Source organism: Rissa tridactyla, chromosome 1 (assembly GCF_028500815.1).
Source record: "Rissa tridactyla isolate bRisTri1 chromosome 1, bRisTri1.patW.cur.20221130, whole genome shotgun sequence".
Classification (NCBI taxonomy): domain Eukaryota; kingdom Metazoa; phylum Chordata; class Aves; order Charadriiformes; family Laridae; genus Rissa; species Rissa tridactyla.
This window is the reverse complement of record NC_071466.1, coordinates 192216851-192242801: the sequence shown is the minus strand read 5'-3', so window position 1 is coordinate 192242801 and position 25951 is coordinate 192216851. Positions and strand designations below refer to the sequence as shown.

Sequence of the window (25951 nt, the reverse complement as noted above, 5' to 3'; positions counted from 1 at the left end):
GCAAGGCTCTGCTCGTGAGTTTGGGGCTTCACCGTGTCTTCGGTCTCTGATGCTACAAACAGCGCTCCACACACATGGCTTGTAACGTCAACTCCTCTCATTTTTGGGTTAGTAATGAGCAAAATCATTTTTCTTCATTCCTTCCTGTGTCTTAAGCAGAGAGGTTTTGCGCATGCCATCTGTGGTGGACTACACTGCTCCATGCTGCGCTCCTCTCCCACCTACTACCCGTTTCCATGTGTTTAAAAGCGGTGGGGTCAGTGGAGAGAGAGAGCCCCGTCTGTGGAGGAATGTACAGGGAAGTACAGGCAAGCCTCGGAGGTTGCATCCGTTCCACAGGCTACTAGGTCAGTGAGATGACTTCTCATTTAGCCCCTGTCTGACTGCAGTCCTTATATACAACTCAGACTCTTCGACCAGGGGAACTGGAAAGATCATCTCATCCAACGATGACTTCGGCAAATCCTAAACTTTCCAGCTCTCCACTTCAAATGAGTCCTGATAATAAAATTTTTCAGCGTATCTCCTATGGTTCTTATTTCTTGACAAAGAACAATGGAATATGTTCCTTAAAAGAATGTCTGAGACCATCGGACAATATTTGCCTCGGTTATTTAGTTGCTGAGCTTGAGCTCCAAAATGAAAAGCGTGAATAATCTGCTCCATCATTCGACACAGGCAGTTAACATTCATCAACAAGAGCAAAACCAGGGGGCCCGAATTTCTGAGGCTCATCGCTTCCTGTAACACAGCTCAAGTGATTTACAAAATAAATCAAACCCCTCCGTCTTTCCTGTAAAACTGGAGAAGCAGAACAGCCTCTACAGGTAGAAGTTGTTTGTGGAAGGAGCCAATTTGGAGGAAAGATGGGGGACCACTTCCTTGGTGCTACCTCTGGCTAAAGCGATGTTTACACTGTTCAAACCATGGTTGAGAGAGTTCAGAATTACAGAGTGGGCTGTTCGTCAGAAACCTGAAGTCAAAGCGACTGCGGAGGCAGCACCAGGCGTGTTTGGGCTGGGCTGTAGCGAAGGCAGACTCAGGAGGCAGAAGTTTGCTTTGCACACAGGTAAGATATCAGAAAGAAAGGACTTTTAATTCCAAGGATTTAGAGGAACAGAAGAAGGTTTAGAAGAGGGGGAAATGCTTTCTCTGCACATTGATAGTCCAGCTGCAAAGGCTGCGCCAAACTCACAGGCTCATCGCAGACACAGCAGCGGTAATTGTGGGCCCCTGAACATGTCCGAGTGATACTGACGTTCACTTTTATATAACCTGTTTCAAAGGTTTTGGGAGAGGAAACTAAGAAAACCCGTTCGTGGGTTAAAGCTTTGATGACAACGAGAAGGAACCTTGTTGAGAAAGAAGAGAAAATAGCAGGCAAGAATGTTAGTCATCACTTGAAAACTTCCAGTTGCATTGACAAGGACTGTATTTTGAGGTTGAAGTGAGTTTTGGTGAATAAAATTAGTAATAATATTGTTTATCCTAGGAACAGGAAATTGTTGTTGGAGAACAAGTGGGTTTGTAAAGGGAATGTGTTACTGTACTGCATTGCATGTTGCTTAATTTGCAAGATTTTTAGGCAGCAATTAATTATCCATTACTGAACAATTGTACACACAGTTCTAAAGTGATTTTTTTTTTTCCCAAACATTAAATCAAAGCCAAGTAACGGTAGAGCTAAAATGCCAAATCTAGATCAGAAAGAGGAGAAAAAAGTTACCAGGATACTTTTTAGATAAAGTAAATAAAATGCAACAAGTTATATAGTTCTGAACTGACCTCCAACCATTAATGGCAATTCAGAATTAATCTTAATGTGAGGAGATGTTTTAAAAGGCACCTTTTCCAAGAGCTGCTACATGTCAGAGAATAAACTTAAACTTGTTGCTTGAACAGGGTAGATTCAAGAAGTCTTGGTTCAGTTCTCTTTAATATCTTTATCAATGATCTGGACAAGGGGATTGAGTGCACCCTTGGTAAATCTGCAGGTGACACCAAGCTGGGCAGGAGTGTTGATCTGCTTGAGGGCAGGAAGGCTCTACAGAGGGATCTGGACAGGCTGGATCAATGGGCTGAGGCCAACTGTATGAGGTTCAACAAGGCCAAGTGCTGGGCCCTGCACTTGGGTCACAACAACCCCATGCAGCACCACAGACTTGGGGAAGAGCGGCTGGAGAGCTGCCCCATGAAAAAGGACCTGGGGGTGTTGGTCGAGAGTCAGCTGAATATAAGCCAGCAGTGTGCCCAGGTGGCCAAGGCAGCCAACAGCATCCTGGCTTGTATCAGAAAGAGTGTGGCCAGCAGCACCAGGGAAGTGATTGTGCCCCTGTACTCAGCACTGGTGAGGCCACACCTCGAGTACTGGGTCCAGTTTTGCGCCCCTCACTACAAGACAGACACTGAAGTGCTGGAGTGGGTCCAGAGAAGGGCAGTGAAGCTGGTGAGGGGTCTGGAGCACAAGTCTTGTGAGGAGCAGCTGAGGGAGCTGGATTGTTCAGCCTGGAGAAAAGGAGGCTGAGGGGAGACCTTATCGCTCTCTACAACTACCTGACAGGAGGCTGTAGCAAGGTCAGGGTCCCTCTCTTCTGCCAAGTAACAGGCGATAGGACAAGAGGAAATGGCCTCAAGTTGCGCCAGGGGAGGTTTAGACTGGATATTAGGAAAAATTTCTTCACGGATAGGGTTGTCAAGCATCGGAACAGGCTGCCCAGGGAAGTGGTTGAGTCACCATCCCTGGGGGTATTTAAAAGACGTGTCCTTGTGGCGCTTAGGGACACGGTTTAGTGATGGAGTTGGCAGTGCTAGGTTAACGGTTGGACTCGATGATCTGAAAGGTCTTTTCCAGCCTAAATGATTCTACACTTCTCAGTGCGGAGGCAATCGGGTGTTTAACAGCTCTGACACTAGTGTAGCCGGCTGAGGGATGTGAGGCTTGTGGAAATGGAGGAGGTGGATCTTAAGAAATACTTTGGAAATAGATATTTAATGAATAAAATACTAAAGCTGGTAAGGCACCAATTAAGCAACTGTGAAAAGAAATTGGGTTTTGGAATAGCAGGCTCGTTTGACCCCAATGAGATATTGAGCAGTTCCCGCTGCTTTGTGTAGTTATTTTCTACATAAGATTTAGAAAGATGGTGAAATGTGTACAGTTCCAGTTTGTTTAGGCTGACCTTGCCTGGCCGTTGCTGTCCTAAGAGCGTCTTAGTGCTGTATCAGCAGTTTGGCCACCCTTCTCCCTTCTACCTCTGTACTTGAGGAGAGCTCCAGAGCCTCTGCAGAGTAATTTCACTCTTTTCAGCTTTTTTACGGTTTCTTCCTAGCAGGCTGTAAAATTAAATCTTCATGTGTAGTATTAGAGTCAGCGTGTTCTTCTCTTCGGCCATATATTGTACACACACACACGCATTTTAATAATATAAGTGTGTGTTTTTAATAACAAAGTGTTTTGGGAGGAGTATTTTTTTTAATATCTGTTTTGTTTTATCAAATGTATGCAAAGTGAAGTGCATGAAAAGAAAAATTCTCTTAAATAACGCTCTGCCTCTGTTTATGAAGGTCGTTGCTTATTCTTTGCTTCCTCTGTGCTTGGGTTATATCCTCATTTTTTTTCCTCCTTATGCTCCATTTTCCACCATGAACAGTACATGCAACTTCCCAGCTTCAGGCAAACAGCCCCGGGAGCTGTTAGCCCACTGACAGCAAGTACAAGAACACTTATTCTAGAAGGTAACGCGCTCTCCTCGACCTTTGTTGGGAAGCAGATGCCATCCTCCTCCTCATTATGGAGGCTGCTTGTGATTTACCTCCTGTTCCAGCCTGAGCTTGAAAGTAGCTGAAGCAGTATTTTTGGACTGAAAGAAATGGCGCTTTCTTCTCCAGCCTTTTCCCACTTGCCCTCGGAGGGCAGAGAGGGAACAATTTCTGCAGGATCTTGCCCGGGCTCCCTGGGAGAGGCACTACGGTGGTGGGAGCCAGGTACCTCTGGCAGAAGCTGTTCCGACGAGTGCTGTCCCACAGGGCGGGGGGCAGTCAGTTCACTGATTTATTTTTTCCTTCGAAGTGCTCCGAGTGTTTGTATGTTTGTATCGGAGCTTCCACGTACGTCCCACCTACTGCGTGCTCCTGCTGTATTTACTTTTTTCTTTCTTGAAATGTTTCCTTGTCTGCTCAGTCCAGCTTCCCACCTCCAAACTCTCTCTAACAACAGTCTCAAAAAATTAACGCGACTAATTGTGCCAGCTTTGAAGTGTGCACCGATTCTGCTGACACAGCGGTTCTTTTCTGCTGATCTTTCCATATCATCTTGTTTATTTAGACAATAAACTCTCCCGCGTGGTATGTCTGCTACTCTGAGTAACATCCTGACAACGAGTGATCCTTGGCACTCCTCCTTGGGCTTGGCCACCCTGCAGCGGCCCGGGCCTCCCGGCCAGGCTTGGCCACTTCCACCATAGGGGCTTGTACAAACGGCGAGGTGGCTGTGTGAGAAAAGTGATGCACAGCAGGAGGCGAACAATTGAAGGGGGTAGCGGGGATGGGGATGGGGTTCGAAAGTGATGCCTCTTCACTATACAGTTGGTTTTCAGCTGTTACAAAGGCTAAAGCAAGCAGAGCTTAGTGGGGGAGAAACAGGGACATGCCAAAATCGAGACTCAAGGGTACCCAGAGGCAAGAGGCATCACTTTGCGGAGAAAATCAGGCAAAGCAAGGAGATGCTTGTGCAGGCAGAGAGGAAAGAGATCCAGGTAAGTGCTAGAAGACGCACGAGAATAACAATACAGTACGAAGGACTGGGCGAGATAAAAATAAGACAGAAAGAAAAAGTGTATTTGCAGAGGGAAGACAGAAAATACGTAATGTGGGAGAGAGCCAGAGGAAAACAAGAGCAGGACGGGGTGAGCCGCTGCTCAGGGCCAGCTGCGGCACCGGCAGGTCAGCCTGAGCCAGCACCTCCAGTGGCCCCTGAGGACAGTGCCCGGCCCAGGCAGACTGTCACAGGCTGGGGCCACAGCTGCTGCCGCTACGCGACGCCCAAAAGAGTTTATTTTCCAGACTTGCATGTGCTGCTCTTTGCAGCTTTAGGACTCAAGCCGCGCAAGAGACATAAACCTCATTTATAGCCCCTTCATATTTGTACAGCATTTGAGTGGTGCTGGCAGAGTGCTCTTTCTAGAGCCCTTCTTTTGCCAAATTACTACCCCGGGGGCATAAAGGATGCCGTGAAGGGTTACAAAGGATGCTGTGAGGGATCCAGCTGTTTCTGCCAGCGGTGCGGGCTGTCTCACGGGGGGGCGGCGGGGCCGGGCCCCGCTCCGGAGCCCCGCAGCACCACCTAGTGCCGCCCGCCCCGGCGCCGGCTCCAGCCACCACTTCTGTAATAAACAGAATGTATTTATGAAAAATTACGTTTTGAAAGGCAGCAATGACTGAAGTGGAAGTAGCAGAATAGATCTGTGGTGCCTGCACCGTGGGGGTGTGTGTTGTAACGTGTCGTACAGGCAGTCTCTTTTAATTTATTTTTTTTTTATTTAAAGAAAAAAGATAATCTAAAACGTCTGTATCACTAGAATAGTTTAGTGCACAAAGACAGCATTGGACAGTACCTGGCCTAACTCTGGGGCTGCCTTCGTTTTTAACAGCTCTATCATAATGTGACATGAAAGACTAGTAGCAAAAAAACCACCCCAACAATTCAAATATAAAACATTTTGTACAAATATATTTTTCTTTGTAGTACATAATCACTCTTAAAATACATCATTTCCTTAGTAAATGTTTGCACCAATATTAAAATAAATAAAATATCCTAGAGAAAGTTCGGTTTCATCATAAAACTGCAAACCAGAAGAGTATAAAAATTAATTTCATTATTAAAGTCAGAGAGGTTTCTTCTTAATTTTTTTTTTTTTAGGCCAGAGTAAAAAGCACGCAAAGGTGCCAGACCTATGCAAGCTGTGACAGTTCCACTGCCAGGAGTCCTACCTTTCACTAGATACCGATGTCAGGCTGCGCTCATCCCACTGCAGAGTCAGGTGGAGCATCTCCGCGGTTTTAAGAGGAAATATCAATTGTCCCTTAACTGTGGAGACGGGACAGATGTTGACTGGCTTGCGAGTCAATATCCTCTCTTCCCTCATTCTCACCTACGCACGCGGAGTGATGCGCTCTTATGAAAGGGCTTTTTCTGCTAAACTGATATTACAAGTTGCTGCATGGAAAACAAAGAGCAGGAAGTTTTCTGTGCGCCTTGCCGATACTGTCCCTTAATTTGTTTGCAGGAAGTGAATCCAAAGCAGCTTTCTACATTCTGATTTTTCTATTTTCCATTCAGGTTTGATTATTTTTCTCACATCCTTCCTGTGTCTGGACCTCTCACCCCACTTCTAAAAGTTTTCTAAAACGAATATGTTGGGCAAAGCAGGTTACTTCTGTTTGCCATCTCGTTTGTACCGAATTAGAGCAGCTTTTCAAAGGAAGTCTGGTTTTACCATTACAAGTGGCAAAACTTCAAAGAATGTACTAACTTGCACACGATTAACGACGGAAGGGAAGTAATTCCCAAATGCGCGTGTTGTCGCTGCAGCGAGTGCCTCCTGCAAGGTTCAATTTATGCATGGCTCCCGCAGGTTCAGGAGTGTTGGCCCTGTCCCCGTGCGGCACTGCTGACGAGTCACTCCACAAAAAGAGTGCCCGCACCACGTCTCACAGCCTCGTCTCCTGCACTTCTTCCTCCGTCTCCTCCTGCAAGGCAGTGATTTGGGGTCTAGGTTTGCGTTTGCTGGAGTTTCTGTGGTGCACCGGGAGTAGCTTAAGGCGATCAGCGTGGCTGATGGCTTGCCTGAAGGAGCTCTTTTCGTTCAGAAGCTTCTGAATGGATTCATACTGCCGCAATTTATTGTCCTCGATTACCTGAAGAAACATATCACCTCGTTACGTGAGCAATGGTGGTGCTGACAGAATTCAGCTAACAGAGCAGGGAAGAGACATAGAGACAGAGATCTAACAGGAAAAGCCCCGTTAACAGTTTGCAATTTCTAATTATAACCATAAAAACAGATGTTAAAATTTTAACATGTGGAAATGTGGATATTGCTCAAGTTACAAAATGCCGTTGGGCTTGCCTATTTCTCCTTGTGACTTGATTCTTACCTCTGAGATCATTTGTTGAAGTCTCCAGGTACCATGGCATTTCCCTGGCTCTGCTCAATTGCCAGGTTAAGAAAGCGTTAACTGCAGAAAAGAGAGTTACATGGCAAGCAGAGGGAGAAAGCTGCCAGCAAGGTGCCAGCCCTTCTTTGCTTTCTTCTCGCCAAACAAGGAAGTGCTGCTGGCCTGTGTTTGAAGGAGACAACAGGTTTGCCCTGTAGGGTTGTGCCAGCTTCCCCTGTCAGGCAGCAAACCGGGAAAAATCAAGCTCCTCCACTGGCACTGCAATGCCAGCACATCTCGGGTGAGGGCACAGGTCTGACAGGAAAGAGCTTTTAGCAGCTCTGTTGCTAAAATGTTGTTTGGACAGTGGGAAACCTGCTCCGGGCGGAGGCTGCCTTTGTGCCGGGGCTCTGCCGACACAGCTGAGCGCAGCACGGGCTGGGGCTGGAGGCAAGGCTGAGGTCCAGCACGTGAAGAGGAGCAGCACGTCCAAAAGCATGTCCAACCTGCCTATTGACTAGCCTGCCTCAACTTCAAACTGTATTCCTCCTGCTGTGCTAATACACCCAAGCAATTGCACATGGAAAATGATGTTTCACCCTGCTAATAAAATGAAGTTCTTCTCTTATGGAAGAGTCAAGAAAATACAGAGGAAGGAACCTCCTTTTTAAGAACAATTACATACCTTGCCTTTTATTTCCTTTACTAACCATTTTTATATAACAAAGGAAATACCCCAGGACTTCAATATTTTGTCACCTTGATTAAAAGAGAAAGGAAAATTCAAGTGGCTTGATGAAAGAAATTAGTGGCTCTGACCATCAGATGTTTTCTCGAGAAACCCCTCTGCCCCATGGAGCCTCCCGTTGCTCAAGACCAAGTGCAGCTGTTTCTGCATTAGCAATGGTAAAGCTCTGTGAGATGCTGGGATTTTTCTGGAGCTCCTGAGCCTATCAGCAGTATAAGGCACCTGGATCAGCAGCTGGGTTGCCTACACAACCGTCCTTCTGGTTGAAAGAAGGAATCCAGCTCTTCCATAATGTGACCCAGCTCATCCGAACACAGGCGCCCCGACAGCTCATGTGAAAGAGCAAACAAGAGCCTGTTGCTCTTCTGCAGGTGACTAAGTTGCTCAACTGCCCCGAATGACTCCCATCAATCCAGCCAGCTTCATCAGTTCAGCTTGGTGTGTTTTGCACGTCCATCAAATGTAACGAAACAACAGTATGCAAGGCTATGAGAAACGCTCACCAAAAATCGCTGGCACTCCAGCATTGCCTCCAGCCTGTGTTCGGAGAGTATCACCGTGCAGTTGGCAAACGCGTGCTTCAGAGTCTTCCTGATCACTTGAGAAGTTCTGAAAGGCAAACAAGCATCAGCGTTGAGACTGCAATGTACATGCCAGCACAGCTCATAACTTTATTGATGGTATTTAATAGTTTAGCTGCGTGTTGTAAAGCTCAGGTGCATAGACACCAACACTGCAGCGTCTCAGTGTGCTGCGTTTCTGGTGTGAAAGTAGGTATCAGCCATAAAGCTAAGGTTGTAACTAGACTTCCCTGATCCTCCATGCATAATTAATGACATATATTACTGAAATCAGGTTTAGCAGCAGATCAGACAAGTTACAAAAGGTCTCTTTAGATGGTGCTGCCTCACTGATTTTCTTATTTCGTATTAGAAGATAGAACAAATAAACGAAACGTACACAGGGTCCAGGTGAGCACTTGGTTCATCCAGCAGCAAGATTTTAGCTTTGCTGAGAACCGACCGGGCAAGGCACATCAGCTGTTTGTGACCGTGACTGAGGACGCAGCCTCCATCCACAAGAACGAAATCAAGCTGGCCTGGAAATTGCTCAATTACGGACTTCAGCCCAACCTGCACGAAAGAAAAAGAACAGGAAAAATCAGTGAGATACGCTTACTGCTGACTGTGGGTATGGCAACCAATGCCTTTAATTTCCTTGCCTTTCATTTCTGACAGCAACGAGGAAATATAACTTGATGAAAAGGAGAATCTGTCCTATAAAGACTACAAGCTAGCAGCTGGATCATGTGAAAAGCACATTTGACTCTTACAACACGCTAGTATTTATGTTGGGAAGCTGAGAGTTAACGCTTCATCGCTTTGTCACATACAATGCGTTTTGGCATTTTGACCAAAATATTCTGAGTTAGCAGGCTAGAGAGAGCGATGTATTTGAAACTTTTTATCCAGCAGCGATGTATGTCATTGGAAATGTTAAGGAAAGTGATTTTTGAAAGGAAACCAAGCCTCTTTGTCTTGGTTTTACCCTAGTAAGGAGGGTAAAAAGAAATGACCAAAATTCACATGCTACACTACAGCAACAGAGACAATAACCCAGGTCACCCTGGCCGTTGTCTCTATGGCTCTGAGAGCGTTTCCATCTGCTCCTCTTACTGCCCCAAAGGTCCTGCACGCTTTGTTCACACTCACTGCATCATGGACTTCCCTATAGCACTGCTGACAAAACGTTTAGAGGGGTGTCTGTGCCAAGTGAAGCTGCTTCACTGTGACCAGAAACCAGAATCCAGCCCAGGAGATGTTTTCTGACTGTTTCTCCCAGTGCTCCTTTTTTCTGTCACTGGGAGATGCATTTCGTACACCTCAAAGCAAAGCTTTGTGTCTTCCACAGGTCCAAACTGACTGTGCTCCTTGGCCTAATCAGCAGCTTTAACAGAGAAATTTTTGTAAAGTATGAGAACTAGGAAACATACGTGAGTTGCGTTGCTCCAAAAGATGATATAAAAATGCAATGCAACCCAAGTGGTTTACGAAAAGCCCCCCATGGATTTTTGAAATATTGCTGATCTGCAATTCCTTTTCATTCCAGGATGAAAAAAAAAAATTAATTCCTGCTTTGTGTTTCCATTTTACATGAAATCATATTAAACTGGTGTGTGGGGGTATGTTAGTCGTGTTTCTGAAGGCTTCATGCTTTTATCTGTAAGCATATTAGGGCCACGGCTTTGTTCCTCATTCCTCTTCTGAACACACGTTGTGTCCTTCAATAAAATTTTGCAATTAATGGCTGGAAAAGGTGCTTTCTTCTAAAAACCAAACAAGGTTTCTCCATATACCTGTAGGGTCCAGACAGCTGACTGCAACAGTAAAATTTAGCCTCAAAAGTTGATACAAGTCTGACAGATTGAGATGCTGAAATATAAGGGCAATAAAAAGTGAAATATCTGACATCTGTTCAGACAACGCCTCGCTCTCTGCAGCTGATTGCAAGGAGCATAAAAAGCTGATGCTGATCTCAGCAGTATTCCCTAAATCCTCAGCAGCGTTCCCAAGGTGGGTCAGGGATAAGCTGACAGTGAACTTTCTTTCTGTGCCATGCTCCCGAAGTTACACTGACTCACTGTCACTAACAAGCCAGCTTTCAAGAGCATGAACATTGTAAACAATCCAATCACTCCCACTAAAAAGCATTATAGCTCTTTTTTTTTTCTATTTGCTTTGCATTCTCGCCTGTGCAATGAAAACCTCTCTATCACATACGGATTTGCCAAACTCCTTAATGATAAACACTTCAAACTAATTTTTTTTTCATACCATTGTAAATGAGGTTTGGTTCTCTCTTTAAAATCCCAGGCTCAATTCACACACACACAGTGAAAACAATCCTCAAAAGCAGAAGGAGAGCTTGTCTTTTTCAAAAAAGGGGATGTTAATCTACACTCTATTCCGCCCCCCCCCTCAGAGAAGCAGAGAAGAGGGTGTTTATTTCCCCCTTTTCCAAACATAGGGAAGAAATTAGATAAACCCAAGAGAGCAAGCAGAGACAGAGTTAACCTCCTGGACGGGAAAGAAGGAAGCTTTCCGCTTAAGTCCCACACTTAAAAGCATTTTCTGATACTTGAGACTTGCAACGAACAAGGGAAAACGGCACGAATTCATTGTTGAATCTGTATTAATTAGGCCATCTGTATTGACTAGATCATCTGCGTTTGCTCTCTAGGCTGCAGCCCTTTCCCTCCCTCCTGTAACTCTCATCTGCCTTTTCTCTGGGCATTACAGACACCTGTGCAACCTATTAAGCACTAGCAGAACCAATAGGTGGCATCTCACAACCATAATGCACAGGGTTTAGCTCAACATGGAAACAGAACTGTAAAAATCTGGCCCCTAACCTTGGGGACTTTGAAAACAACAGTGTTGCTAAAACCTCAACATAAAATTAGAAGAAAACCTTCAGGTTCACAAAATCTTATATTCCATGATTCTTATTTTCCATGAAAGAGGCAGCTGCCCGTGACACAAGCTGTACGTAAGCCTGAATGTGGTGTCAGAGAGTGCTCCTTCTCAGCTGGCTTTACATTGGCCTGAGAATTGCAATAACTGGAAAATATTTTGAGGAAAGATTTTTCTAAGCTGAGTATAAATATTTCCTATTGTAATAACACCAGTCTTCTTTCTAGGGCAGGCCACAGACATTTTTCACTTTTTTTTTCTGGCCTCCAAAATGTTTACTAGTCATCTTTACACATTTTGGTAGAAAAATGGCCTTACAGATATTTCATATATTGGGCAAGTCATTAAAATAAGAAAAGATTACGGGATGTTTTGCTGTATCAGCTTCCTCCACTTTTTTTTCTCTCAGGGTCACCCAGCAGAGCCAAACATAAAACCTCACCTACTCTAAATCACTGCATGAGGAACCCGGGTTGTGCTGTATGGAAGTTTATCTTCCCTTTTTTTTTTTTTAAAATCTCTGACAAAGGCGCCTTTTATTAGGTAATAAGGAAACATGGTTTATAGCACAGCATAACCCTTCCTCAGCACTTTTTTTTTTCTAAGACTCTATATAAATATAACATACAACAATCATTTGACCTACACTGCGCTCTGCTGTAACCACTTCACCAGACACAAATAACATTGAACGGTTTTACCTCCTCTGCAACTTTCCATATTTCTTCATCATTCCACTGCCCATAAGGATCCAAATTCATCCGAAAAGTTCCAGAAAATATGAACACTTTCTACAAGAAAAAAGATGGACAGACACAGGTAGATAGATACCCTGAAACATTGTGTAAAGCATTGTAAATTGTAAAGCATACAGAGAAAAGAATAACCTTCTGCAATTACCAGATAGAGGTTATTGCAGGTTATTAAAATTTTTTTAAAACATTGTTCCAAAGAAAGTGATTTTAAAAATCCTTATGTTCAGTTTTTCACAGCTGTCTTGATGAAAACTTAGCCAAACTTGTCTGAAAAACAGTCAAAACATCAAATTTCAGCAGTTTTCAGAATAAAAGATCTTTGTATTTCCATTTTGGAATAAGCCTTTTAAAAACGATTTTTGATTCTTTATTATGTGAAACATATTCAAACAAAAAAAGATCACTAAACCAAAGTGTGTCCTTCCACGATTTTGTTTCAAGAGGAAAAAACTGTTGGATGTTTGTCAGTATTCAGGGACACTGTCCCAAACTGGTTTTCATCAATGAATTTCACTTTTTCTAACCAATTGTAGCCAAATATGTATCAGCATCATTCTGTTACCTGACATTTCACCATCTCCTGGTCCTATATCAAAAGAGGGGGTTTTTCACCTCTCTCTCACTGTCACATCACTGAGATGTTACACAGCATGACCTGATTCATGACTGTAGCAGCAACAACCCTCTTGCTGGCATAGGAGGCTTCCCTGAGTGATGCTACAGCCGATGCTCTCTCCGTGCTCCGGCCTCCCTTCCATCATGAAGAGGATGCGCATTTCCTGGCACTGGGACCCCTGTCCTTCTCGCACTGAAGTTTACTACTCAGCTCTACTTTTCTTATCAGTTTAGGCAGGCAGATTTAAGTGAACATCCATTAGATACACGTTTTTGTTGCTCGAAAAGCAATGACTCAGACAAAATTAAATATTTGTTTAATCTTTCTTTACATGGGGTGGGTGTGTGAGATTCAGGTGGAAATGAGGTTCTTCAACAGACACTGAGCTTGCACAACATTTCGTATGAGATAAAACCGAGCTGTTGCTTTCTATGCTGCGAGGTACACCTGCTGCTTACAGCAGGGAGAACTTGCTCTCAAAGAATGCAAGTGCCTTGTTGAGAAATATTACCATTTGCTTGCTCTTTCCTTGTACATACGGAACAAATACCCAGAGGAAAGATCTGAGGCAATTATTTTCTTCTCTTTTGTCTTCCTAAAGAAAATATGTATTTAGAGAAAACGTGTTGAAATGCCAGTGATTTACAGCCACATAATTTCTTGGAGTCTTGGTAGTCAAATGCTACTGAAATCAGTGAAGGACTAGCTGTCCCAGCAGAAAATGGCTGAGGGAATATACTCAGCAAGTACTTTCTCGGAGTTTGGCCAGTCCGCCACAATTTCCACCTGACCTAACCCGGGAACTTGGCATTCTTTCATCAGATTTCAAAGTGATTTATACACGCATTTACATTAATCATTTCACTGTGATTAATTAAAAGTTTGAATGTGGCAGAGGAAAATAAATTACATTAATTAATTTGCTTAATTAAGAGATGTAAACTATTGCCAGTAATTTCTTTGGTGTAAGAGAGATGGAAGTACCTGATTCAAGAGAGGAGAGGAGAAAAGCAGCTGCACAGTGGTGCCCTGCGGTCAGTGGGGTGGATCTAAGGGCGATGGGATCTTCACCGCGCAGCCAGCAACACACCAACCGAGCTGCAGCGCAGGCAGCAGCCCACGCAGCTAAAAGTCATTGAGGCACTTTCGGTAGAGACCAGGGGGAGAAGTAGACTCTTTCCTTTATAATCATGATTGTTAATAACAATGAATGCCTCGGTGAAGCACAGCGCAGTCCTTTTCCCATGCCCCGCACTGGTTAGGTGGCATGAGCGGGGTGACATATTTGCAGCAGGATTAGGTTCTTACAAGTAGTGGGTGCGGTGGAAATAATACCACTGTGGAAACAGTGTCAGACGTGGGTTTGTTCCCACTTTGAGCACCATACATTTAACTAATGGAACAGGTATTTTCATTTCTCAGTGGTAAAGAATAGTTAACTGAACAAACCTGTTTTAAAGAAGACAGGGCTGAATAACATTCCTGCTGAAGTGCAGCAGGCAGAGAAATAAAGGGTACTACTTTCTTCAGAAACTGCTGTTATTCCTAATAACTGTGCTTTCAAGGAGCAGGGCACTAAAAGCGAGCCATTCCCAAAAGTACTTTTTTTTTTTCCCCACAAGGTAAATATTTCATTGTCCTGAATTCTGGTACTTCTTTCTCCAATTCAACATCTCCTTCCTCCCAGCTCACTAGAAACCACATAGGGTTCACTTGGGTAAATATCTTGTGAGTCACATGGGCAGTTTAGAGTCCACTTAAGCAGAAGCAGAAAAAAGCACGAAAAATTCTTAAAAGCTAGAAGTCTAAGTGAAAAAAAACAGAAGTTAATCCCATGGACATACGTGTTGTTTATAAATATGGAAGAAGTAGAAATTATGAGGGTGTTGGAAGCGGGAATGGATGGCTGGGGAGACTGGCAGCAAATCTGGAACCATTTCCTTCTCAGTCACTTGTTCAAATTCACCCAGGATGATAATGCGTGTGATTACACACTAAATAGTTTCTCAGATCTGACATCCACCCACAAGCAAAACACTCGGGAATAAAAATATGGTCACGTTTATGTTCTGACCATTCTAAATATTGTAAATCAGCCCCTCCAAAAGGCTTTGATCCCCCTCAGTGACTACAGCCTCTGCATATTGCTGACAGCGTGGGATATACCTAGCTTGTGGAGATAGGTGTCCTAAGTGATTTAAGTGTTTTGTGGAGAACCAAGACCCTGAAGTACCTAAGCAAACGCATACAGAAGAGTAAAGGATGAGTTGACAAGAGGCTGCTAAGAAGTGAAGAGTATCCTGGCTCTGAGTAGCTGCTACTGCAACAACAGACACCCCATGTGCAGCTCCTCAGCCAGACCCATGGACCCTCGTTCCCATAGAACCCAGGGCTGGAAAGCAAACACAACATCATCTGGAACCATATACCAGCTCCACGCACAGAGACGTTAGAGTAACAACAATATGACCTCCATGTAGCCTCCTCCACTTCATATATATTATGGCAACAATATCAACATGAAAGAAAATCAAATTGCTATGTGAATGCTTTAGTATTGGGTATGGAGTTAGCAGATTTGTCTTCATAAGGGTCCATTAGGGACTTTACATTGAGATTAAAACATTTACAGACAAGAATAAGAGCATGGGAGCAATGAAGACCTTCTGCAAATCACTTCGGGACCAGTTCTGAAATGTTCTGCCCTGAAGATGCTAAAACCTCTGCCTCCCACAGAGCTTACTGATAAACACAAGTGCTGTGCTCCTGGCAACACTGAACCCATGATGCAGAAAACAACCATATACTGCCCAAAATGAGCATGTGGGGTTGTTAATTAATTAGGAACCCAGCCTCTGCAGGACACTCTATGGGACCGCCTATGGGAAGCAGTGCTGCACCGTGCCTCCTGCATGTAGCATGCTGCAGACACCCCTGCGGCCTCCAAAAGTGAACAGCCCTGAAGGGCGTGAGATGCGACGAAACAGTGCCAGAGACAGACAGGAGGAGAGACAGACAGATCTAATGAGCAAAGTGAGACAGCTACTGAAAAACTGGAATTACAAAGATAACAGTTGGAAAATTTCACTTCTTAAGTAAAATAACGGAGCAAAAGCGATTTAATTATTTTTTTGTCAGCTGGAAGTCCCACAAACTGTAGTAATCTCATTTTCCATGCTAAGCTTGATTTTAACTCTATATGGAGCATTTACACATAGAAAATGTGTGAGATCCGCCAGGATGCTATGGAATAACACTCAAGAAGACACCAGACGTCATCCCCTTCCTTTGAGCTAGCAGCAGCTTATGGGTCTCCGGTTTCTCCTCATTTATTTTACTCGAAAATGGGCTGCAGGTCTCCTGTTCTCCATTCAAAGCTAAATTTCTGAAGGCATCCTCTCAATTTCACTCCATTAAATACTTCAGGATGGAATCTGCATGAGGATCTGTATGCAAAAGGGCTTCAGTGTGTGGAAACCAGATGCAGCTGGATGTCCTCATCCTGGAAATGTGGTGGGGAAATTCTTGCAGTACAAGCATCAGGAAGAAGGGATGATGGGCTGTGATTATTCTTCAAATGGCCTGTTATCACTGGGGTAATTGTTTTGCATGAGAATGACAAACATCCTGTAGGAGCAGCAACGGGTGTGAGGAGCTACAGGAAGGAACTTCCTTATGGGTGCTCCAGGAAACGTGTTTTATATGATTTACCCCTTCATGCCACTGCAGTATGCTGACAGCTGGATTTGAGATACTGAAATAAATAGGTTTTTGCCTTTGCTCCGGCTCATCGTGATCCCTGACCACCTCGCAGGCTGTTCTAGCATCGCCTGTGTGGAGCACTTGGCGGTGTGTTAGGACACTGCATGTGCTATGCAGGCGTGCATCAATGTGGTTCCCACGGAGGAAAAACACTTCTTTTCTTCTAAATTGGGAAATTTAGGGATAAGGAAGAGAAGGAGAGAGTTGAAAAGTTTTCATGAGGAAGTGGTCCTCAAGTAGAGATCTGTTCTCCTTTTGCTAGCGAAGCCTCTCCTGGAGATGGCGAATATTCACATGTTGCTGCAGGCCAGCCTCACAGGAAAGGAAAAGCAACTGGGTTTTTTTTTCCATTCGGAAGCCATAGGTGAACGGCAAAGAACAAAAGGCTCCCTTTGTTCTGCTGGGAAAGGCAGGGTGGCATATGCAATTTCTCTTCCCTGCTGGGAAAGTGCTGGTGAAAACTTCATTTCATTCTGTATGTGGGAACTTTTAAGGCATAATGTGCAGTTCTTTGGCAAGGCTTTGGGACAGGAGCTGCGAGCTGAAGCACACAAACAGGCTGGCAACTCCCGTGACCTTCCAGAGAATGGAGGGCTGGGATTTTTTGGCATTGATCCATGTATTAGGGACTTCCAAACTGAACTAAATGTGTAATTTTAACAATGAACTAACAATGCACCTCACTAGCAGAAGGGCAAGTTACACTGCCTGTGTAATAAATGTCTCTCGCATTTTGCTGATGGCTGCAGAATGTTTTCTATACCATTAGTGACTCTGTAGTGAGTACTCAGCTATGAGAATTATTAATCATATTTTTCACTGGGACAAGGAGGCTACTGGTTACCAAGCACTCCGTTTTCTCCTCAGCTCACGTGTACCCAAGGACAGCTGGAGATGGAAAGCAGAAACCTTACTGGGCAACCACATCCCAAAGGAAGAAAGGGCTGAGAGCAAAAGGATGACAATGGGAGATACAGGGAAGCCTGTTCCACATACAGAAAGTTATACTTGGCTGTATAGCTACATCAGGAAAATTTCCCAATGGAAACATAGCTTTATACTGGTAAAAGCATCCTTCATCCTATTCAGCCATCCTTTGGAGGACAGCTGTATAACGTACCTGTCCTCAAAACTAAATAGATGCAGCTACATTTGCAGTTCACCGCACAGCTGCCTCAATCTGAACGGGTGACTTCTTTTCATGCTGCAGAACTGAACCAGCAACAATAAAGAAATAGAAGTTTACAGGAACAGACAGACATGAAAATGTTGAAGAGAGGATGGAAAGGGTGACGACAGGTCAGCTACCAAAGGGCAGCTTGCCAAGCAAGCCTCACCTCAGCAGGCAGCGTGTGACCAACCAGGCTGTCGGTAGACTCAGGCAAGGTACAAATCTAACCAGTGGACTCACCACCGCTCTCTTGGTTCTATTTTGTTGGGGGTGTAACTTGGCAGTGAAGAAAAGGTCTAGTGGCAAGGTCAAAGTGCTAAAAAATTGCTGTCTTTAAGGAAATTTCAGAGCATGATTGTGGAAATGCACAGAGAGGAGAGAGCTGCGCCTTCTTCACATGCCGACTTTAAATAAATGTCCCTCAGGCTACTGTGGGATAACATATTTGAAAGGGAAGCTATCACAACACAAAACTGATCATTAAGTAGAAAAACTAACTTTTGAGTCCCTCTTGTGTTTGCAAAATCAAAGCCATTGTGTTTCCAGCATGAACATTTCAGCATCTTTTAACAGCTACCAACGCCAAGACAGTATCATCAGGAACAGCTTGGTCAGACTTAAATCCCACCTCCATGACACTGAAATAAATCAGGAGTGACTATAGTAACTGAGTGACAGTCATGTTAGTGACTTCACTACAATTAGTTTGGTTTGTTGTATTGTGGTAGAAAGCAGAATTTAGCCTACATACCCAAAAAGGGGTAAAAATGAAGATAGACCTCTGCTCTGCTATGATGACTATGGAAAAGACAACCACTATTTTGACAATATAACCTGACAGCATATTTTTCAGTTAAATCAGGTGTCCGATGCAGAGTATCTCCAACTATTTTAAAATGCCTCATGTAGTCAGTGCACAACCACACCTCATGTAGTCAGTGCATTATACCACACATAGGTTCACTGCCGCTCACCAGCTTTCTAAGACAGTAACCACCTTTCTAAGACAGTAACCACCTTTCTAAGACAGTAGACTATCTATTGGAAACAAACCAATATGCACAGGAAGCAGCTGACAACTCCTTTACGGTGGGGATGGGATGGGAGGAATAGCACAATAGGGATTTGACAGCTGGCAGTCAAAAGGAGATCCTTAGTCACTACTCCAGGGTGGGCCAACCAGGGTGACCAAGGATCAAACCATACTTATCAGTCTCCGGGGAAAGTAGCCACCCCTCAAGGATGGGTAAAGGCAGGACAGACTGCATGTCCCCTCGCAGGGCGTCAGGCTGACCTGCAACTTGTGTCCCTCTGCCTCACAATACCACAAGTGACTCATTGGTAAGATTGCAGTCAAGTGTTAATTGAATTGTTCTGCCACACTCACAAGATTCCCAAAGGAATGAACCTTGTTATGGAAAAGACTGTGTATGTTTAGTAGCTGAAGAATTATCCAGTGTGTAGCTTTCAAAGAAGAGAAGGCCAATAAGTGTTACTCCTGTATCAGCGTTGTTGGAAAGGACTGACACCTTTCAACAACAAAAATACAAAACATGGCATTAAAATTATGCAGTTCATTCCATCACTTTTCATTCCTACCTTTAGAGTGAGCGACCATTTTATAGTGTTACTGCATGCAGCCAATAATGTTAATTTTTGCAACAGAAAATCCAGATTTGTAACTAATGCAGGACACTGGTCCAGTGGTGGGAACATTGGCAAGGGACTCAGAAGCCCTTTTCAGTTTGTTTGCTCCTCCTTAGACTATTTTTCTTTTTCCAGTTATTTGAGAGTATTGGGGTGCCTAAATCCAAGTGAGGAGCTGCTTCCTTTTTCATCTCTGAAATGGTTTTACTTCCCATATGCCGGCACTGCTGCAAGCATAAATAACATGAAGTGGTCCCTTATACACGCACCATGGCATGGTAATGAGAGGTGACAGCTAAAGAAGTGATGAGTCCATGCTGGGGATCAGCTAGTGGTCTAGTAAAGTATGAGAAAAGCAGTAATTCTGATACCGGCCTGTCAGGGAAAATAGGCAATGTACGGTATTCACATGTTAACCATAATATGTGATGTGGGGCTTTAGAAAACAGTAGCTGAGAGCACCATTGATTGTATTTTTTTCTTCAGGTGTCACTATCTTATTTTGAATCAACATGCAAACTGTTTCAGAGGTGCAGGGCTAAGCAGCCTATGAACACTTCTGTTTGAGTGTGCTGTACCTTCCCATTTCTAGAAGAGTTCTTGTGAGAGTGGCACAGAAACCCTCAAAAAGTAGAGTTTGCTGAGAATCATTCCATCCATCCATCCATCCATCCATCCATCCATCCATCCATCCATCCCGCTCCCCTTTTCACAAAATCTTTGCCTTTTGTTTCTGTTTCTCAGCATAAACCAACTAACTTCCAGTTAAAGGTAACTATATGAATATGGATATAGAACCAACTAAAATAAAGGCACAAATAATCTCATTACCTGAGGAATCACTCCAAATGCCTTCCTCCATTGCTGCACGCTGACCGTGTTCCAGGAGACTCCATCAATCTGGATATCCCCTTCTGTATTCAGCAGTCTTAAAAATGCAAAAAGTAAAGTGCTTTTTCCTGAACCAGTTCTTCCTAAAAGGCCCACCTGCAATGCAAATCATAAAAACAAACACTTAATACTGCTCACATATTAACAACAGACCAAGGCAGAAACACTTAGAGATCACAGCAGTGGAGAACAATCCAAATGGATCTCATCGGGATAGCAAATGTCATGCGTTTGGAAATTATAAAAGCAAGGGTTGAATGAAACACTGGGACAGACTCTTCTTTGTTTTGTTAGAATTAGCTAAGAAAAAAGATCTGTTAGCCTACCCTTAGCTGAAGAACAGAAGTTTGTGTATACATTATCTTGTACTAATTAGTCCAGCTTTTTGTGCCTTTCCCCTTTCTTTTGCTATGGAGCCCTCTTCATCAAAACCCCATCCAGCAGACAAAAACCAAGCTAGGAGCGCACTCGAATCACACTACTGAGCTACTCCATTTCCATATAATTCAAAACAGACGGCCCAAGTCTGATCAGACCATCAATTTGTGGTGGGGTATCTTGGGCCCGAGGCAGCGGTCACAGCAAACACCATGCCATTGCCCTCCCCCAAGCAGCAATGCAAATCCTCAACCCACCCAGCTGGTGCTGCCTTTCCTTACCTAAGAGGTGGGAAGAAACATAATAAAATGTTGTGTTTCCCTTGTGGGATTGCACTGACCTATCACCGGAACAAGCAATATCTGCAGTAACAACCAGCAAACTGCGATACTGCCTTTTCCAACAGCTGGGTTTTACACAGTCAATGCTGTCCTTTCAGAGCGTGGGCTGGTTTTGTAGGGTGACAATATACATGTGTAGGTGAAGAAAGGGATTCTTCCTGCTGCCTGGCATGTTTTCCTTAACAGTGCCCCAGGCCTCCAAACCAGACGAGCAAAGCTCCGCACTGTTGCATAGACCCCCACAGCAGAGGGGAGCTCTGCTCTTTCCTGCTTGTTTTACACATGCTTCTCTACAGGGCAGAGACAAATCCTCTCCAGTTTAAGGAGGACGCTCCAATTCTGGAAGCACTACCTCTGAGTCCAGGGTTCGTCACCAAAACTGGATCAAGTTCTTTCAATAGCCATTGAAAAAAGGACCTTTGTTTTAATTTTTCTGCCCCCTCTCTGTACAGTACAAAAGTATCTTTCATTTTCCATACTCCATTGCTTCAAGGGATTTTCCAGGAAGTAAATCCATCAGACCGCAGCGGCACCCACACCTCCACGCTCCAGGAATCACAGGTGCCTCTCTTCAATAGGCAGAGCACTTTTGGGATGGTGCTGCAGAAGTCAGACCCCCAGTTTCAAAATTTCGGTGTCTTCAAACTTAGCAGATGAAACATTCAGTTCATGCAAACCAAGACAGGTCTACCAAACCTGGCAGATACTGGTGCTATCCAAACTAGGAGCAAAGAGCAAGGCAAACTAGGAGCAATGCTTTGACTTGTGGCAAAGCCAGGGAGCTGTCACTAAGCCTGTTTTGTCATCTGTGTGGCAGAGTTAAAATCTCCTCTTCATCCGTATGGCTCCAGCTCAGGAAACCATGGGAGCCTTTCCTCCCACCCCACTGAGGATGGCCCTTCAGCATGAACTTAAAGCAAAGCATTAAGCCTCTGCCTAACTGCTGTCCTGAAACTAAAGCTCTTTCTTGAATGCAATCCCAAACCCACATGAAGATTAATTAGAGGTTTGTCAATCTTCTGAAGAATAGAGCTGTTTATGGTTTGTTATATAATAATTTGGGGTGGCACAGAGCCCTCATGGAATGGGCGAGATGGCACCTCCACCCTCCGGCTGCCGGAGCCAGCGGTGCGTTACCCTTTTGGCACAGCGGCCGGTATTCTTTCCTGCCCTGCTCCACCTGGGTCAGGCTGCCCCCAGCGTCTGCGCTCACCAGCAAGCTTCCCCCTCCCCCGGAGGAGAAGGTGAACAACTTCAGGCACAGGAATATGACTTGAGGAACTGCTGCATATGTATTTTATCAGTATACTCTGCTCCTCGTGGCCAGCAAATATCCCCACTGTGCTTCACTGAGGCGTAAATAACCTCAAGATTTCTAGGATAACTAAGGCAGATTTTCCTTGCCTTCTTTTTGTTTGTAGCCAATAATCCTACCGATGAGCTCATTTTAGGAAGAGACATGAGACATTTCTGTTCTTCAGGTGCTTTAGATGATTACTTTGTTTTGTGACAACATCATGTTTCCATTTAAAAAACCTTATTGAACTCAACTTACTCTTGACTTAATGAATAGGTTTATAATGACACTTCTACAGTTGAACTTAATAGAAGTCAGATCGAACACAACAAAACAGTGTCTCACCCGCTGCCCTGAACTTATTGAAAAAGAAATGTTTTCTAACACAGCAGCTCCTCCTTCACTGTATTTGGCTGTAAGGTCCTTCACAATCATTTGGCCCCCGGATGGCCAGTTCTTCTCTTCCTTTGCATGCCTGTTTTCAATTACAAGGGCATCTGAAAGCTGGTTATTCTTCTGTGGCTTAATGGTATTCGTCTCTTCGGTTGGCATGTCAATGAATTTAAATATGCGTCCGACAGACCGCATCTAGGAATGAAAACAAACAGTATTCTAATTGTAATTAATACTCGGCTACCAAAGCAAATGAAATCAAATTATTCCTATTTCCTAGCCAGAACAGTGAGTCTCTTTTCTGTGTAAATTATACTATGATACAGTTTTCAAAGGTAGGACAATTCTTGTGTAGAGCTCTAGATTCTATTGTTTTTCTGCTACTGACATTGGTTAAACATGTGATTCCACTTGCTTCACTTTTAAATGAACACAATAGCTCTTTCCACCTTTTAAAATGTATTTTGAAAACTGTAGGTGACCTGTATTTATGAAAACAAAGTATGATCATGAAAGCAATCTTGGGAGTCCTCAATTCCTCCCTCCTGTAAGGGGTTGCCCAACCTGAAAACTGAAGTTCCTTGAATAATGACTGATATCCAAAGATCAGCAGAATGCATGGGATTTAAAAATGTAAAGCAGTAGCATCAAGTAAAGAGGAACAATCATCAGACTTTAACATCTGAATATGTAAGAGAAATTATCTATACCTTTTAACAAAAAATTAGTAGGAACTAATTTTATATCTGCAATTATATATATTAGGTGAAATAATCAAGTCCTGTAGTTCATGAACTTCAGACAGAAGTTGCTAGTAGCGGTCTTGGTAAATTTTTTCAAAGGATCATGGGACTAGAAGGGATCCTCTTGATATTTTTTATATATAGATAGATAAATGGATCACAGGTCAATTAATAAAGAGGCAAATCACCTCCTTCACTAGAACTCCACTGCTCAGGTGGTCAGAAAACTTATTTTTAAGTCTATGGACCAGTTTGTTCTTGTGCATTTGTTAATTTTAAATTCTAAATAATTCTTTTTCCTAGTTGCTTTCCCCATTAATTTATGGAGGACCATCTTAGATCCAGTCAGCCTTTCTTCTCCAGGACTAAAGAAAATCCAGGTTTAAGCCTCTTTCTTAACATATGTTCTCCTTCTCCAAACATCCCAGTTTAAATTAATCTTTCCTGTCTGACCAGACTGTACACAGCATTTTGAATGACGTTTCACAAGGACATTGTACAAAGGCATTGATACTTTCCTATCTATATTAGGAATATCTTGATCAACACATTCCAGGATCATAGGCTCTTTCTTCACAGTCACATCTTATAGTCACCTTCTCATCAAGCAGTGATCAGCCAAGCTTTCCTCCATCTTAGCCATTTCTAACCGAGGAGATCCTTATTTACAACAAAGGTTATTCTTAGCAGTCCCTAAATTTAAGCCTGCACTTTGGCTACTGAAATCTGTTTTATATCTGCCATTTGGGGTCACCTAATATCTTTCAACTCCCAGCATCCTTCATGCTACCAGTGCCTTTCAGCTTTGTGCCTTTGGCAGATTTCTTCAACAGAATTTTTTTTCTTTGTTGAGAGCCTTAAAAAAAGATTAAAACGAGCTCAGTCACAAATCTAATCTTTGTTGAGTAGCCTCCCTACAGCTTAATACTTACAGCTTAATGCCATTTCCTTTCTGTCCAACTCATTAACTAGTTTACAGTTCTCATAATAATCCCGATCCCCTTCACTTATATAATTTCTGAATCAGAGCCACAGCCAGTGCTTTCCTGAAGACAAATGAGATCAACTACATTACTTTTGTCTGGCAAATAAATTACTGAACTGAGTTATCAGGTTAGTCAGATACAACCCTAATTTCAGCAAAGCTGAGTGCATTCACTCTGTAAGCACTGAGTCTTTAATTACTTCTTCAAAATAGTTTCTAAAGACTGCTGCCATCAGACTAACAAACCGATGGTGGCATCAATGACTTCTTATTTCTCCTTTTTAACCAAAAGCGATGGTTGTTATTCTATCACATGCCACCACTGCTGCCAGCTCGGTGGATTCATCTGAAGTGGCCATTACCAGATCTCCAGCTTCTCAGCCAGCTCTTCCTGCACCCTGGGATGGGATGTGTAGTCACAGCTTGTCTGTGCACATGGGGTGGCATTGCTCCAGCCTGGTTTCACATGTTTAACTGAAATGTCCAGCTGCAGAACCCAATCACACTTAGTTGAAGACTCTGATTTTAGATGGGCAGACTCACAGTGGTATACGTGTCCCTCCATGAACTGTACAGGAAATTTAGGGAGACCGGGATTCTAACTCAGATGCGTCAGTTTCGTGCTCACAGCTAGGCTGGTTTTGCATATAATTTCCACCTCAGATATTGTAAATCCCATTTCTACTTTCTGCTCCACTTTCAACTCCCCAGATAAAATAATGGCCTTTTACTGAAAACTGAGACCAAGTATTTATTCGGAATTTGGGCCATTTGCAAGTTTAACTCTGATTTTGTCAAGTCTTTCTTCTCTATCTGCTTCTTGACCTCCAACGCGTTGCTTGTTTTGGTTAACTAATTCATTCTGTAGAGGCTGTCATTTCTAACATACTTTCAGAGAACGTTGCTCATGCTGGTAGTCCTAGAGTCTATTGTTTTTCTCCTGCTATTCAGGAAACAAATTTCAGCCCCTTACTTAAAGAAGATGTGACTTTACATTACATTCAGTTTCCTAAGTGTCTTAGTCCAAATAACTTATTTAACAGATTTCTCGTTTTACCAACATTCGTCCTTGTAAACAACAAGAGTAAACTGTAAGATAGTGTCAATTTTTATCAGTCAGAAATTATTTAGCAAAAGAAATTAATAAATAGACACCTGCATAGCTACTGCATCCAGGAATATCTGGGCCTTATTTGTTCTCTAATCTGTATTCCCAGTAATATATCCCTCTTTAGTGGCATTATGGAAAATGCTTTGTACATCTTTCATCTTGCTTAACTGCTTTTGCATTCCTTCTGCAAAGTGATTCTACTTGATGTATTACCATGCCTTCCTGCTCTTCGATCCAGATTGAAATATTGTTAGGTGGATTTTCCATGTGGAAGCAAATTTATATACAATGCAAGGAAATACTGGGATCATAGCTTACATCTCAGCATCTTGAAACACAATTGTAACAGAAGTTTTGAAAAGCATGCTAACACCCAAGGCTGTTGAGTACAATTTCCATCTCAACCACTGTGCAAGATGGAAAGGCATGGTCATCATCATGTTGATAATATCATTAATATCATCTCATTTTAGTGATAAACA

General features: G+C 43.3%; 1 protein-coding gene across 1 annotated transcript in view; it reads right to left on the bottom strand.

The window, feature by feature from the left end:
• Positions 1 to 5572: 5572 nt before the first annotated feature.
• CFTR (CF transmembrane conductance regulator) overlaps positions 5573 to 25951 on the bottom strand; it is a 94145-nt gene continuing 73766 nt past the window's right edge. Inside the window, exons 22-27 of the mRNA XM_054188120.1 lie at positions 22583 to 22825; positions 20162 to 20317; positions 12081 to 12170; positions 8867 to 9039; positions 8410 to 8515; positions 5573 to 6918 (exon numbers count right to left, since the gene is read on the bottom strand). Of these exons, the coding sequence (XP_054044095.1) occupies positions 6712 to 6918; positions 8410 to 8515; positions 8867 to 9039; positions 12081 to 12170; positions 20162 to 20317; positions 22583 to 22825 (975 nt within the window). The 3' untranslated portion in view covers positions 5573 to 6711. The remainder of the gene's footprint in view (positions 6919 to 8409; positions 8516 to 8866; positions 9040 to 12080; positions 12171 to 20161; positions 20318 to 22582; positions 22826 to 25951) is intronic.